The 14,825-nt window shown below is 39.5% G+C and overlaps 1 protein-coding gene across 1 annotated transcript in view; it reads right to left on the bottom strand.

The window, feature by feature from the left end:
• kcnj19a (potassium inwardly rectifying channel subfamily J member 19a) overlaps positions 1-14,825 on the bottom strand; it is a 66,927-nt gene that overhangs the window by 33,929 nt on the left and 18,173 nt on the right. The window contains exon 2 of the mRNA XM_059955643.1: positions 3,468-3,684. Coding sequence (XP_059811626.1) covers positions 3,468-3,684 — 217 coding nt within the window. The remainder of the gene's footprint in view (positions 1-3,467; positions 3,685-14,825) is intronic.

Here is a 14,825-nt window from a genome sequence, read left to right as displayed (position 1 = left end):
CAGGTGGCTTTATTACCTTCGGAACTTAAAGCTTCACAAGTATCTTCTTCTTTGTAAAAGCAACGATACTCACTTCTGCCCCCTGCTACTCTCAAGTTTCTGGCATACTGCTGGTATCTTCCACAGTTGATGACTGATGCAAAATTCTTCATAAGTTCATCCACCATTTCTTTGTCCCCCATTGCTACCTCTTCAGCATCATTTTCCAGCAGTCCGATATCCACCCTCACCTCTCTTTTACTCTTCATATAACTGAAAAAAAACTTTTGGTATTATCATTTATATTATTGACTAGCTTACTTTCATGTTTCATCTTTTCTCTCCTTGTAGCATTTTGGTTGCCTCCTGTTGGTTTTTAAAAGCTTCTTGGTCTTCTAACTTCCCATTAATTTTTGTTATATTATACAGCCTCATTTTTGCTGTTATGCTGATAAGAGAAAATATTAAAACATGGCTGTTGCAAAACTGATTTTCTTTTTATTGCTATTAGAAAAACCTGGCACATTGGCATTTACTTCCCATTATTTTTTTGTGGTCCTTCGACTGCAGTCATTGCATTGAAATGTGTTGCTAGTCAGCAGTTAAGGCTGATTTATACTTGTACGTCGCATCTACCCTACACCATAGCCCTGATTTTCACTTCTATGTGGGAGGAAATGCGATGCTACCAAATGGACCAATCACAGTTGTTGTGGTCTGCGTCACCGCAACACGTGAGTTACATTTTTGAGGAGCTGCACATTGCCCTACGGCATAGGGTGCGCGGTACCTACAGCATAGATGTGACGCACAAGTATAAATCAGCCTTAAGTCCCACAATAAACCATGGTACAGCTGCTGTGTGCTTACAGAATGCTGTGGACTTGTGTAGTAACCAGAGCAAAGGGGCACTGTAAATGAAGGTTATGTAATTAGCACCTTGTCATTCTCAATTGAAAGCATAGCTGAGACTATGTCCACACTAGACCGGAAACACCAGTTTCACGTAAAAACGGTAGGTGTCCACACCAAGCATTTTTAAAAATACCTCCGTCCATATTAAAATGGGTATTTGGGTGATCTCCTCCTACTGGGCATGCACAGGACACATCTACAGAAAACAAGCAACATGTTTGGTGTTGAATCTCGCTATGAAATTGCGAGTTTGTGCAGTTACAGACTAAAAACACTTAAAAGGAAAATGCCTAACGACAGACAGCTGTTCGCTCTCACGCAGGAGGACTTAAAACTGAAAAAAAAAACAAATACTGGAGCGTATGGAGGCAACCGACAGGGAGTTCACGGACAGTCTGACCCGGCTGATGACGAACATTGAAAAACTGATTAACTCTGTTGCATTAATAAAGCCCCTTGTTAAATGTATAAAACATGTCTGCATTAATGTTATCTTGTATTTCCATACAATGTTACATTAGGCTGTTACACATCTATTGTCAGAGAAGTACTTGCATAATAAGTACTTGCACCTTCATACAAGCAAGGACAGGAAACAGGGCAAAGTGAGTGTACTTATTTATTCAGTAAGTTATGGGTGAAAGTATTTGGTGAGTACATTTCTAATTCTTCTGGCTTTAGTCTTGTTGCCGTCTGTTCTGAAATTGTTAGGTTGTGTGGGGGGGCGGTGTTGCGTTCAAGAAAACAATGAAATGCCGCGCTGCCGCCACCATCTGTTCCCGCGTGTCATGACTGCGTTTTTAAAAATCTCCGGTTACCCTGTCCACACTATTTTGCCCAACCGGCCTTAAATTTACACACTCTGGAGGGTGTTTTAGAAAAGCTCTGTTTCTGGGGGAGGAAAACGCCATTTCAGTGTGGACGGTGGGTCAAAACAAAGAGAAAAAGCTTCGGTTATGGATTTACCTGGTCTAGTGTGGACGTAGCCTGAAACAGCTTTACAGCACTTTGCTCTATCCAATTGTAAACATCCCACCGTGAGCTATCCGGAGGATAGAACAAGCAAATGGGGCCCTTACATCTTGTGGAAAAGTGCATTTGCCAGATTACAAAAGCTCAAATAAAGCCTTCATTTTTACTCTAAACATTCCACCTCCACCAGCTTTTTTAGGACCTGGTCGTGCTGCCATCAGTAGTGCCTTTGGGACTGGGCCAACTTATATCCTGCCAGGATGTTTTGGAGATTGGCATTGATGGTATCACACAGGGGGCAGCTATCCTCACTGCCGAACCACTGGCGAAGATTTCGAGGGCACAGAATGTTGTCATGGGTTGCCCTGATGAGGAAGCTGAGTCTGGCTTGTTGGACCTTCTACAGGTTAGACCAGCTGAATGCCTGTTGATGGTACCTCCCATGCTGTGCCCTTCCCTAGTGCCCTGCCTTCACCCTGTAGTGCTCCTCCTCTGTTCTTGACATTAAGTGGCCATTTCCTGTACGAACATATTGTGAAAGACATACCCTTACTGCTTAAAACACAATTCAGTTCATGTCTGTTTTATATCCATGGAGTCATCCCTCAACACTGTACCAAAAGAGTATACTTTGGATGTCTAATAGCTAGAAGATCTATTTTATTGAATTGGAAAGAAATTAATTCTCCAACTGTATTTCAGTGGTTTTCTCAAACTATTTCTTGTTTGAGTTTAGAAAAAATTAGAAGTGTTGTTTTTGATCCTTCAGTTAAATTTGAAGAAACTTGGAGACCATTTATTCAACATTTTCATATGAATTGAATTGTCTTTTCCTAAACCTTACTTATATTATCCTTAATTATTTGGATGGAGGTTTGGAGTTATTGGCACTACTGTATATGTACTTAATATTATTCAATGGCCCATGTTGGTTCGTGTTTTTTTTGTTTTTTTTCTCTCTCTTTTTTTTTTGGGGTCTTTTTTTTTCTTTTTACTTCTTTGTTCATTAATGTTCTGAGTTTGAGAGGTTATATATTTTTATTATTATATATCTGTCTATTTAAACTATTAATTATGTACTCTCAAACACTTTGTATTCATGTTTCATTTATGTTTGTTTAAAACTAATAAAAAGATTTAAAAAGAAAGAAAAGAAAAAGGATGTCTAGAGTTTTGTTTTAGAATCCTTCAGACCAGCCCCTGGGTTTGAATATTCAGAAGTGTTTAGTCAGTTGTGCTTCCATTGTAAATGCGTAATTCTGCAGAATTACATGTCTGTACTTAAAATGCTAAAATTATTTCAACCACTGAAATAGCAGTTAATTGTTTATGTTCTTTTTGTGTTAAAAGAAATTACTGTACTGTTTGCTGTCAGGAGAGTAGATCCAAAAGACCTGCTGTGTTGAATAAAGACTTCTTGTATCTATCAACTTTTATCTCCAGTGACTTGTCACAGTCACAACAAAATCAAGGCATATTCCACAGTGAAAAATGTCTGGGTGATTACAAGGGCATAGGAGGTAGATGGAAATATTATGAACTGTTTATAAAGTAAAGAAATAAGATGTTTTAATGACACGCAGAAATAAAAACAGACTTACCAGTGGTCTCGACAATTCCTTCCAGTATTACCACAATTTCAAATTGATCATTTCTGAGAGATCGTTGAGATAGATCAAAGAATGGGCTGTTAGGATTTATTTCATGGCAAATAGTCAGAGGTGAAACAAGGAACAGTTGGTCTGCACCTGTGCCAAATCCGACGTCCAACTCACACTGATCTAAGGGCAAGAACTCGCCTTCTGGAGTCTGTCGGGACTAAACAGAAGAGAGAGAAAAATATTGTCATTGCAGTTAATTCCTCGTAGCTTTTCATGCTTCAAAAGACTCAGTAGCCTTGGTATACCACATCAAACTGCATCTCATATATTTACCTTCATGATTGTCAGAAATAAAATTAAAATAGTCAGTTGATTTTTGTTTTAAACTTAAGATGATTTGCTTGAATGTTACAATCCATAACTTCTGGAACAGCCTTTTTCCAGGATCTGCATATCCTAACATGCCTTTAGTATTTAAAAGTGAGCAGAAGTTGAACAGTATGTATGGCTGTGGTTAATAGATACAGTATGTCTAATATTTTACTTACATCTAGGGTGTGGGGAAAAGGAGGGAGCATTCCTTGTAGGATCTAAAAGGAAAGAATGAGCAGGGGAAAACATCTATCAAAATGGAGAAAATAAGAGGTAAGATAGAATAAGATAAAAACAAGAGGCACAATTAGCAGGAGAGAAGGAATAGGTATTTTCTATTTGTAAATGATCAAGTAAATAAAAATGAGGTCAGGTGGAATATGGGTTTGGAGCCTATACTTCATGGGGCCAGAAGTGACATTAATGGGTCAGGCCAAATCTGGTTGGGGAGGGAACCAAAATCAACTAGAGGATTTCATTTATTGGGGTCCTAATTTGGGTGCCTCCTCTAAGATATGTGAGTCCCACAATTGCCCAATGATGGTCATTCCCCAGCATAACTCTCCCAACATTCTCCATAAGGAAATAATATGAGAAAGAGCATTATCTCACACAGATATTTGAGAAAATGGATCACTTTGTTACAATGCAAATCAAATTTTCATGATCATTTTAAGTGAAACTAACTACTGACACAACTAGAAGTAGAGGGCTTGGTGCAATTCATCTTTCATTTCTTCCTTTCTTAATTATTCCTTCATTTTCTTTTCCATTATCCTGTTTCATATTCTTAATGCATTCTGTTCATTCTGCCTTTCCGCTTCCATCATTTTAAAGTTTCATCTCAACAAATTGCATTTTACCCCATTTGTTCTCTTTCTGCAACATCAATTTCTTTCCTTCAGAGCTGATTTCAGAATCAATTAGAATGCATCCGTACCACATTACTGTCATCCAATCCCGTGTTTCACCATATCACAGTGAAAAATTGATGAAAGTAAATTGTTACTATTCCTACTACTTGATGCAGTTAATTCAAACCCATCACAACCAGTTAATTTTAGATGCACTTCATTAGTATATCTATACTAAAGAAAAATTTCAAGTGAGTGTTACGTCTGAAGACATGTTTATATGTTCTATTAATGATCTATCGTCAAGGATTCCCACCACCTGAGTCTTCTTACTATGACTGTCAGGAAGACTGAGGTTCCACATCCTAGCTCTACTTCAGGAATGGAGTACTACAGATCAGCTCTTACACTACCCTAACCCTAATGCACTAACATCTTGTTTTTGCAATCTTTTTTTCTTTTCCCCTCTTCACTATCTTGTATAAAATGTAAAATTTACAGTACTGTGCAAAAGTCTTTAGGCACATATAAAAGCTATAGTGCCTAAGAATTTTGCATGGTGCTGTATTTGTCAATGTGGAGTGGAGTGAGAGTTTGTAACCCTGACGGGAGCAAAGGATACTGGGAATGGCGAGGGTGAGGTGCCAAGGGTGGGTGTGTGATGTGGATGCAGACACACGCACCCCTGAGACACTAGACAAGGTCATTTGATTCCAAACAATTGATTTATTGATCATTACAAAATGTCTCTGTGGTGCTTCCCTCTCTCTCCCCTTTTCCTTCCCCCTTTTCCAACCATGATTCCCCTGTCCCCTTCCTATTCTCAGTCCATAATAGAGGCCTATATCAGAATCAGTTTATTGTCAGTCGCATACATCATGAAAATTGTTTTTGTTTTGCAGCAGTACAGTGCAATACATAAAATTACTACAGTACTGTGCAAATGTCTTAGGCCTATACATATGTATATACGTACTGAAGAGTTTTGAACAGTGCTGTATATATTCTTTGTGTAGTCTATACTTAGATGATTGTGATGCTGCTGTAAGTTTATCATTGTATTTGTTCCTCACCATGCAGGCACATGACAATAAACTCAACTTGATTCAAAAAACTGTTTCCCTTGAGACACTAATTGCACTTATAATAAATTTGTCCAAATAGGCATTGAATGAAGATTGTGAGAAAGTAATAACTTATGTTTAACTTATCACCCAGCCAGTTCATGATGGAATCCCAAAAGTTGGTTAGGAACTCAGAAATGAAATATGTTTGAACTTTTGGTTGTGGGAGTGTAGTGGTTATGTTACTTGTAAAACCAACAGGTAGGAACATAGAGGCCTTATTACACGTGTTAAGCTGCTACAATTACCATGATAATGGGGTAGAAGAACCTGATGGTTATGATACCAGACTTGTAACTCAGACATCTGTATGCAAATTTATCATGAAGGTAATTTAACTGGAAATCCAACAACTAATCCCACAAAGGAAGGTTCAGAATTTGAATTCAGTTTTAAAATACTGGTGTTTGTGAAATTGACACCAAGACAACAAAACTATCAGTTTATTGTCAAAAACCCACCTGACTTAGCTTTAAGAAATAGAGTTGAGTCTTCATTGCCACCTGAAAGAGCCCACTAATCCATTTAATTCCATCAAACTCTCTCTATCTGGTCCATCAGGCAGCCCACTATCAACTTTAACCAGGGTCAGACCTCATAAAAATGACATCCAGAAGCTGACAGTGAAAAAAACGAAGTGTTCTAATTATAAATGCAAAGGAGATTTGGAAATCGCAACATAATAAATAATAAAAGTTTATGGACAACCTTTTCAGATCTGATGTAGGAAGCAGTGCAGTTGTGGCATGGATGCCTCAGTCTGCTGCCTCTGCCTCCACCACCACCAGTGGAGGCCTGGCTTTGCTAGTTTCAACCCAAAAAGTGACTTACTTCTTATGATACCTTATGATACTTGTTTTGGTGTAATGCCATTTTGTTCACTGTCTGAAAAACCCTGAACTCCAAAGAAGATTTTAAGCCCCATCTAATAGTGGTAAATAGATACACAGCAGGTATCTACAGGTACCTTCACTATTGGTAGGTTATATTTTTTTGAGGACTAGCTACTTCCCCTATTTAGCTGCAGATACCCTTCACTTATGTGGTGTGTTTCCCTCTCCCTACCAATGAGGAGATACTTCCAGCTAATGAAGTAGTTTAAGCACAGTTTATTTTATTTTTAATGATACACTTTTAAATATAGACGGATAGTTCTCAACACACATTTAATACTCACAGAGGTTTTCTGATTTTGAAAGGATTTCCAAATTACAAAAGATTTATAAACTACAAAGGATTTCCCAACACAGGTTAAAAACTTATGAACTAAAATAACATACCAAAGAGTTGCAGAGGAAAAAGTCATACATCACAGGAACTGAAGGTTGAGGAATGAATTCTCGTTTCTCTTTCTGTAACCCTGTCTTTCTCCTTGTCAGTCTGGACAATCCCCATTGCTTTCTAATATTAATACTGCTTTATTACTAATTGGCATTATTTGCATGTAACCTTTCTCAGATGCCTTTGCTGGATCCAAGTTATTCACACAGAATGCTAAAAGCTTCTGAGGGACAGAGATCCCAGACACCTAAAATTAATGCTGTGAGGGCTGACTCTCTGAGTACACAAATATCCCCACCATTGATAGATAGCTATGCCTGTGATCATGTTTGATGTGCAAAATAACCCTATTGTCTTATGTTTGGATAATGCAGACAAGAATTCTTCCTTCACTTTGTAAACTACAGTTCTTAGTAACCAGCCCCCCCCCCCCCCCCGATGTGGACCAACATCATATCCTGTGTTTTGCAACAATGCTGTTTGCAAAGCAGTGCTTTTACCTTCAAGCTGATTGCTGCTTGTAATTTACATTAAGAACTGAAGACTGGTTTTTGCTTACATCAAAAAGCTGAGCAAGGAGTATTGGTTAGAAGCTTAACTTTGTGAAAAACAACTCTGACCTTTTGGAAAGATCATGCTGCTGTGCTAGAAAGTTGAGATTAGCAAGAAGCCTTTTGGGCTCTGGAAAGTGCATATCCATCATATGTCAACATCCTCTTTAGAAAATGTATTGATAACAAACACATAAAGTGACCAAATAACCCAAACACCACTAAAGATGTTACTCATTTTAATTCACTTTATTTCTTGTGGTTATCTCCACGGGACTATCATTAGGGCTTTAGCAAATGAGTCGTTTAACCTACTGACTTTCAATCCAAAATAAGTGTTTATATTTTCGAAGGAAATAGTTTTAGAATAAGTCATTCAACTACCTATCTTGTCCCCACCCCTCCATCCTGTTGCTTCCAACATTCAAATAAGTCATGGCTGACTTACATCTTAACACTAATTGCTCATATTCCAACATCACTAATCTCCCTATTTAATAAAAGCAAGAAAAGATCAAAATAATGCAGATCCCTGGAATCTAAAATAGAAGCCAAAAACAATGGAAATGTTTTGCAGGTCAACCAGCATCTGTGAAAAGAGAAGTGAGGTTAATATTTCATGTTGTTAATCTTTTATCAGAATTGAGAGCTGTCAGAGCTGAAGCAAATTTTAGCAGAGAAAGGGTTGGGGAGACAGAGTGGTGAGAACACAAGGGAGGGTTGTAATTAATAGTAAGTGACAAGAGGAATGTCAACACAAGATGAAAAAGGCTGGAAGGTCATCAACCCGAAGCATTATTTTGCACCTCTCTTCACAGATGTTACCTGACCTGCTGAGTATTTCCAACATATTCCATATCCATACATGAATGAAGGAAGATTTGCAGCAGGTTCTCAAGACAAGATCTAATCAGAGCTTTGTACAGATGCAGCAAAACCTCCATCTCTTCAAACCCATGGCTAAATTAAATACATTTTCTTGATTTATACCTTTAAACCAGTTCATTAAAACTCTCTTGCTTACTTTCAGCACACCACTATTAAGATTGAAATTCAGAGATTAAAATTTTATTTTACATCCTTCGATCATTTTGTTAATGAACTGGGATTTATTCCCTACAAGAAAACCATGCAATAAAAACAAAATAGAATGTAATAATACGGCGCAGGAACAGGCCCTTTGGCCCATGATGCTGTGCCAAACTAATTAAACTAATTAAAAGCCTACAAAACGTTTCCCTTTTGCCTAAACAAGACTAGATCCCTCCATTCTCTGCATACTCATGCACATCCATGCATTCTCTGCATCTCTCTTGCATCTAAGAGATTTTTAAATGTCCCTGTCATATTTGCCTCCATTACTACATTTGGCAGCACATTCCAGGCAGCTGCCACTCTCTGTGTAAAAACTTGCCACACACATTTCCTTTGAATTTGCCCCCTCTCCTCTTAACTGTATGCCCTCTAATATTAGACATTTCAAACCTGGAAATGATACTAGCTGTCTATCTGTTTCCCTCAGAACCTTAGAAATTTCTATCAGATCTCCCCTCAGCCTCTGTTGCTCTAGAGAAAACAACCCTAGCTTTTCCAAACTCTCGTCATGATACTTGCCCTCTAAGCAGCATCCTGCAAAACATAGTGTTGTGATGATTACAGCTCCGGGCATTCGGAGTTTGGAATTCAATTCCAGCGCTGCTCTTTAAAGAGACTCTACATCCTCGCCTTGCAAGGCCCTGGTTTCCTCCTGCAGTCCAAAGATGGACAAGGTAGGTTAATTGTCCGTTGTAAGTTGTCCTATGATTAGGCTAGGGCGAATTGGGGTTGTGGGGTCGCTGGGATAGTGTGGTTCATTGGGCCGAAGGGCCTACGCTATATCACTAAATAAATAAAAACGAACCTCATTTGCACCCTTTTCAAAGTTTCCACATCCTTCCTATAATGCGACAACCAGAACTGAAGGCAATACTCCAGGTGCAGCTTAACCACAGTTTTATAACACTGTAACATTACTTCATGACTCTAAAACTCAGTACCTTGACTAATAAAGACAAGCATACTATACACCTTCTTTATCACACTGTCAACTTGTGCAGCCACTTTCAGGTACAGTAGGTGTGGAATTGGACCCCAGGATCACTCTGTACATCAATGCTGTTAAGGGCCCTGCCATCAAATGTGTATTGTTTACTGTGTGAATAAGGATTTTGTTACCAAATTTATGAAGTTAAAAATCATCATAATCATCAACAGCATAATGAATATGCCACAGTTGACACCGACTTCATCAAGATCTGTGAGAATGAGTGTGCGCCTTCGAGAACACACCGGACATACACAAACCAAAATCTGTGGATGAACCAGGAGACTTGTATTCTGCTGGCCCTGGCATTCCTTCTCTGTCACCTGTCACACTCCACCCTCACCATTCTCAACATCCTTTACTCGCGCCAGATTTACAAACTCGCAAAAGTACTGCGCAAAAGTTTTAGGCACCCTATTGTAATTCACCTTCTTATAATTTATAGCTTTTTATTATTATGTTTTGCAATGTACTGCTGTCGTAAAACAACAAATTCCACGACATATGCCAGTGATATTCAACCTAACTCTGATTCTGAATTATTTCATCGCCAAGTAGATCTTGTTCTAAGTTATAATATTCTATCTTGGAATCTGTAATGGATATGCAGGCGTTCTATTTACGTATTCACAGTCTCAAATTTATTGAAGCAGTTGAAATACCTTGAACAAAATAACTATAGTTGCCAAGTAAGTCACAATGCATTCTGTTGCCTAGTGCTGAATGTTTCAGTTCATCACATACATCCGTATTAGAATCTGTTTATTTGTACCATTTTGACCCAATAAACAGTGCCGTTTTCATGTCTACACAGTCTTGTTTAAACCTCAGACAAGGGCAAGAGGCAAAAGTAAAGTAAAAGTTAATTTTAACAGTGAACAAGAGTTGATCTTCAAGAAGACCTTCTGTGTTCAAAAGAACTATCAGCAGCATCTCATTTCCAGTGATAAAAAATAAGGCTGGTGCTTATTTGCAACACCATTAACTACTAAGAACTGGTGTATGAACCACAGTAAACAAATCATACTGTAAACAAAGTAAATTAACTGTGAGGTAATGTTGCAGCTCTACAAAACTCTAGCTAGACCATGCTTGGAATAACAAAGGGGCTTCCCTTCTTCCACCATCAACTCTGCTCTCAAACGCATCTCTCCCATTTCCCACACGTCTGCCCTCACCCTATCCTCCCGCCACCCCACTCGGGATAGGGTTCCCCTTGTCCTCACCTACCACCCCACCAGCCTCCGGGTCCAACATATAATTCTCCGTAACTTCCGCCACCTCCAATGGGATCCCACTACCAAGCACATCTTTCCCTCCCCCTTCCTTTCTGCTTTCCGCAGGGATCACTCCCTACGCGACTCCCTTGTAACATTGACTTCCCTAACTTCCATTAATGCCCCTCCTCCCCTTCTTACCCCATCCCTGATTTATTTATTTTTCCCCCTTCCCTTTTTGTTCTCTCTCTGCTCTTCACTCTGCCTGTTCTCCATCTCCCTCTGGTGTTCTCTCCCCCTTTCTTTCTCCCTAGGCCTCCCGTCCCATGATCCTTTCCCTTCTCCAGCTCTGTATCCCTTTCGCCCATCACCTTTCCAGCTCTTAGCTTCATCCCACCCCCTCCAGTCTTCTCCTATCATTTCGCATTTCCCCCTCCCCCCACTACTTTCAAATCTCTTACTATCTTTCCTTTCAGATCCTCCTGACGAAGGGTCTCAGCTCGAAACGTCGACTGTACTTCTTCCTATAGATGCTGCCTGACCTGCTGTGTTCCACCAGCATTTTGTGTGTGTTGCTTGAATTTCCAGCATCTGCAGATTTCCTCGTGCTTGGAGTATTGTGTTCAGTTCTGGTTGCTTTATTATAGGATGATTGTGAAAGCTTTAGATAGGGCACAGAGGAGATTTACCAAGATGTGGCTAGTTCTGAGGACATATTTCATGAAGATAGCTTGAGCGGGCTAGAACTTTTCTCATTGGATCAAAGGAGGATGAGAGGTGACTTGATAGAGGTGTATAAGATGATAAGAGGCATAGACTGAGTGGACAGCCAGAGACTTGTTCCCGGGGCAGAAGGACGCATAAATTTAAGGTGATTGGAGGAAAGAATAGGGGGGATGTCAGAGAAAATTTCTTTACACAGAGAGTGGGGGATGTGTGGAATGTTCTGTCAGGGGCATTTAATAAACTCTTAGATAAGCACGTGGATGATAGAAAATGGAGGGCTATGTGGGAGGGAGGGTTTAGATTGATCTTAGAGTTGGCTAAAAGGTTGGCACAACGTTGTGGGCTGAATGGTCTGTACTGTGCTGTAATGTTCTATGTTCTATGTTCAGACTTCACTCAGAAAATAGTCTATTTAAAGAAAGAAACTGCGGACATGAAAGAAATTGCTGCAGCTTCACCATTAACATGAGTAAATCTCCTTCAGAAAAAATGCAGTGAGCAGCTACATATAAAATAGGTGCATGAAATCAATCTCAGTAAATTTACAACGGTGTTGTCTGCAGGATTAATTGACAGGGTAATTAATCATCTTTACGCTGGTTGGGGGTATCTTGCACTTACAGGGAGAATGTTCAAAAAGCTGAGAATGCAACTCCTCAATCAAATATAGTTGAGACTTCCTTACGTCCCCAAGTAGGTGTGCAAGAAAGGCAATGCAGCAATTTTTTGGTTAAGGGTTCCCTGTTACAAATGTTCATTGAGTTGAGAGAGGCAGGGTTAGAACTACCAGGGCCTGCATCCCTGGTAGGAGGGCAGTTGGAGGTAATTATTGGTAGGGACTGAAGAGTGGGGTTACTATAGGTGACCCCATGGGATCATTGGATGGTGGGGGTGGGGGGTGTTGATCAAGAGAGTTAAAGGCATGTTTTTATTTTGAGCTACCTGAGGGATTTAGAGCAACATCAGAGAGCCTGGGGGATTCTTGCAATGATGCAGACTTTGAAAGGTTGAAAGCTGAGGTAGACTTACATGAAGAGCCTCCTAATCCAGCTTTGATTTGTGAGGTCCTGATTGTCCCAGGAGTGACCAATGATACTCCAAAAGAACTATTACATGGGGAATGATTTTGGCAAATATTCTGCAAAAAACAAAAGCCCTAAAAATAGCCTTTGTCTCATTGAACTCTGAAATAAAATATTTCTTTACACTGAAATCCACAGCGACTTCATTTTGTTCATATACCTATGCACTTTAAAATCAGGAAGTTGAATGCAAGGACTTTCCTTCTTTAACACATAATTTCTAATATCCTTTGGGCCTAGGGACATGGATTAGGAGGCTGTTACTTCCAACCACGTAGAAAATGAAAATCTTCCATTTCTATAGTAGCTTTCACATTTTAGATAATCTAAAAGCTTTTTTAGAGCCAATGGCAGTTTTGAGAAATTGTCACTGTTATAAGTTAGAACATACAGTAACAAGTTTGTGCAGTGGAAGATCCCATAGATAGACCTTGACTAGATAATCTATTTCTATGATTTTGGCTAAGGTGTAATTTGTATATGATAAATAAAACTAAGTCCTCAGCTGCTCAATCTGGCACCTGGATATTTTTGTGACCAGCTGAAAATTAGGCATTCTGTGTAATAGGGTAAATGGCACATTTATCAGTGCAACTTCCCTTTAATCTCACTTGAAGTGTCAATCTGAACTGACAGTCAAGAAGTTATAGAACACATTTAAATACTTAGCAGGTTGGGCAGCATCTGTGGAGAGAGAAATAGGCTTAAGAAATAGGTTTTAGGTCCATAACCATCCATCAAATTGCAAGTACATTGTACATATTCTGGAGCACAACTTGAACTACAAGCATTTAACTCATATACAGTATAAGAATGCTAATAACTGGGCCATGATTGAAATTAAAGTGAAATGACACTCACTTTCAGTTTAAAGACAAAATAGGTTTGGGCAGATGTGATGCATTTTTTACTTAGGTCATTTCTTTTTTACATGGTTGTTATAGGGTTTCCTGAATTAAGTAGGCACTTTGTACTCCCTGGGGTCCTTCTAACAATTCCGTCCCAGCCAGAGCTGCCCAATGCAGGAAAGTCAGCAGATGATAAAGGGAAACACAACTGAAAACAGATAAAATGAGAGCTTCTCAAAGAAAGACTTTCTGGCCCAATAGAGCTTTAAATGTAGGATCGCACAGACTGAACATAACATTAGTTTTTTTCCGGCAATTTTGTCAATGTCTGTTCAGATATGAAATTTAACCTAACCCGCCAATGTTCAGTCTGAGCTGTTTACTAATAATCTTTACCATAGCCATATCAATCCAGATGCATTTTCAGGAAAGTGAAATCACAGACTTTGTGTGCCATTGATCAAATCGATATACAATTGATCCTGTCCTGAAAAGTGTACTGAACTAGACTGACACAATCAAACTGATACCTAAAACTTTATCTAAAGTCATGTCCTGTCAGGCCTAGGTAGGGTTGATGGACTCTCATGGTTACCACATAAGGGAACTATGTGCCTGCAAGAGGGCTCTCTCAGAGATGTATCTCTGCCTGCAGTCAGCTTGCCACAGCAAGTCTGTTTGCAGTCAAAGTCACTGTAGCTTTCATTTTCTATGCTTTGCAGACTGCTATAGGGAATATCTGTGCAAGGTCAATACACTTGCAATTGCTGACTGATGTTATGTTTACTAGGGCATTATGTGATGTTTTCATCTTACATCTGCATGTCCACCCTCACTAGCTTTTTACCCCAACAGATTTAATGAGAGAGCAGCTGCTTGAGGTTGGGCTAATCCAAAAATATTCTTCAGCTGAAATGTGTGACAAGCTGGTCATTGGTTGTTCATCAGTCAAACAAAGCCCGAGAGAGTCTGGCAGTCAAGGCCCACAGGTCAAACTACTGATCGGCGAGTCCTGGGGGTCGATACCTAGTCATCGATGAAGTCCTGAGGACAAAGCAGAAGGTTAAAGTTCAGAGCATGGTAAGTCCGGAATTATAAGGCTGAAAGTCGAAGACCAAAGGAGTCACAAATGCCCAGGTCACCGGGGTCAGAGGTCTGTGTGAGTCCGGAAATCAAAGCCTGAAGGTCAAGCCTGAAGTTGGAGGTCTGGTATCTGTGAA

The sequence above is a fragment of the Hypanus sabinus genome, chromosome X1 (genome assembly GCF_030144855.1).
Source record: "Hypanus sabinus isolate sHypSab1 chromosome X1, sHypSab1.hap1, whole genome shotgun sequence".
NCBI classification, from domain to species: Eukaryota; Metazoa; Chordata; class Chondrichthyes; order Myliobatiformes; family Dasyatidae; genus Hypanus; species Hypanus sabinus.
Note: the sequence above shows the minus strand (reverse complement) of the source record. Positions and strands in the feature narration are given on the sequence as shown.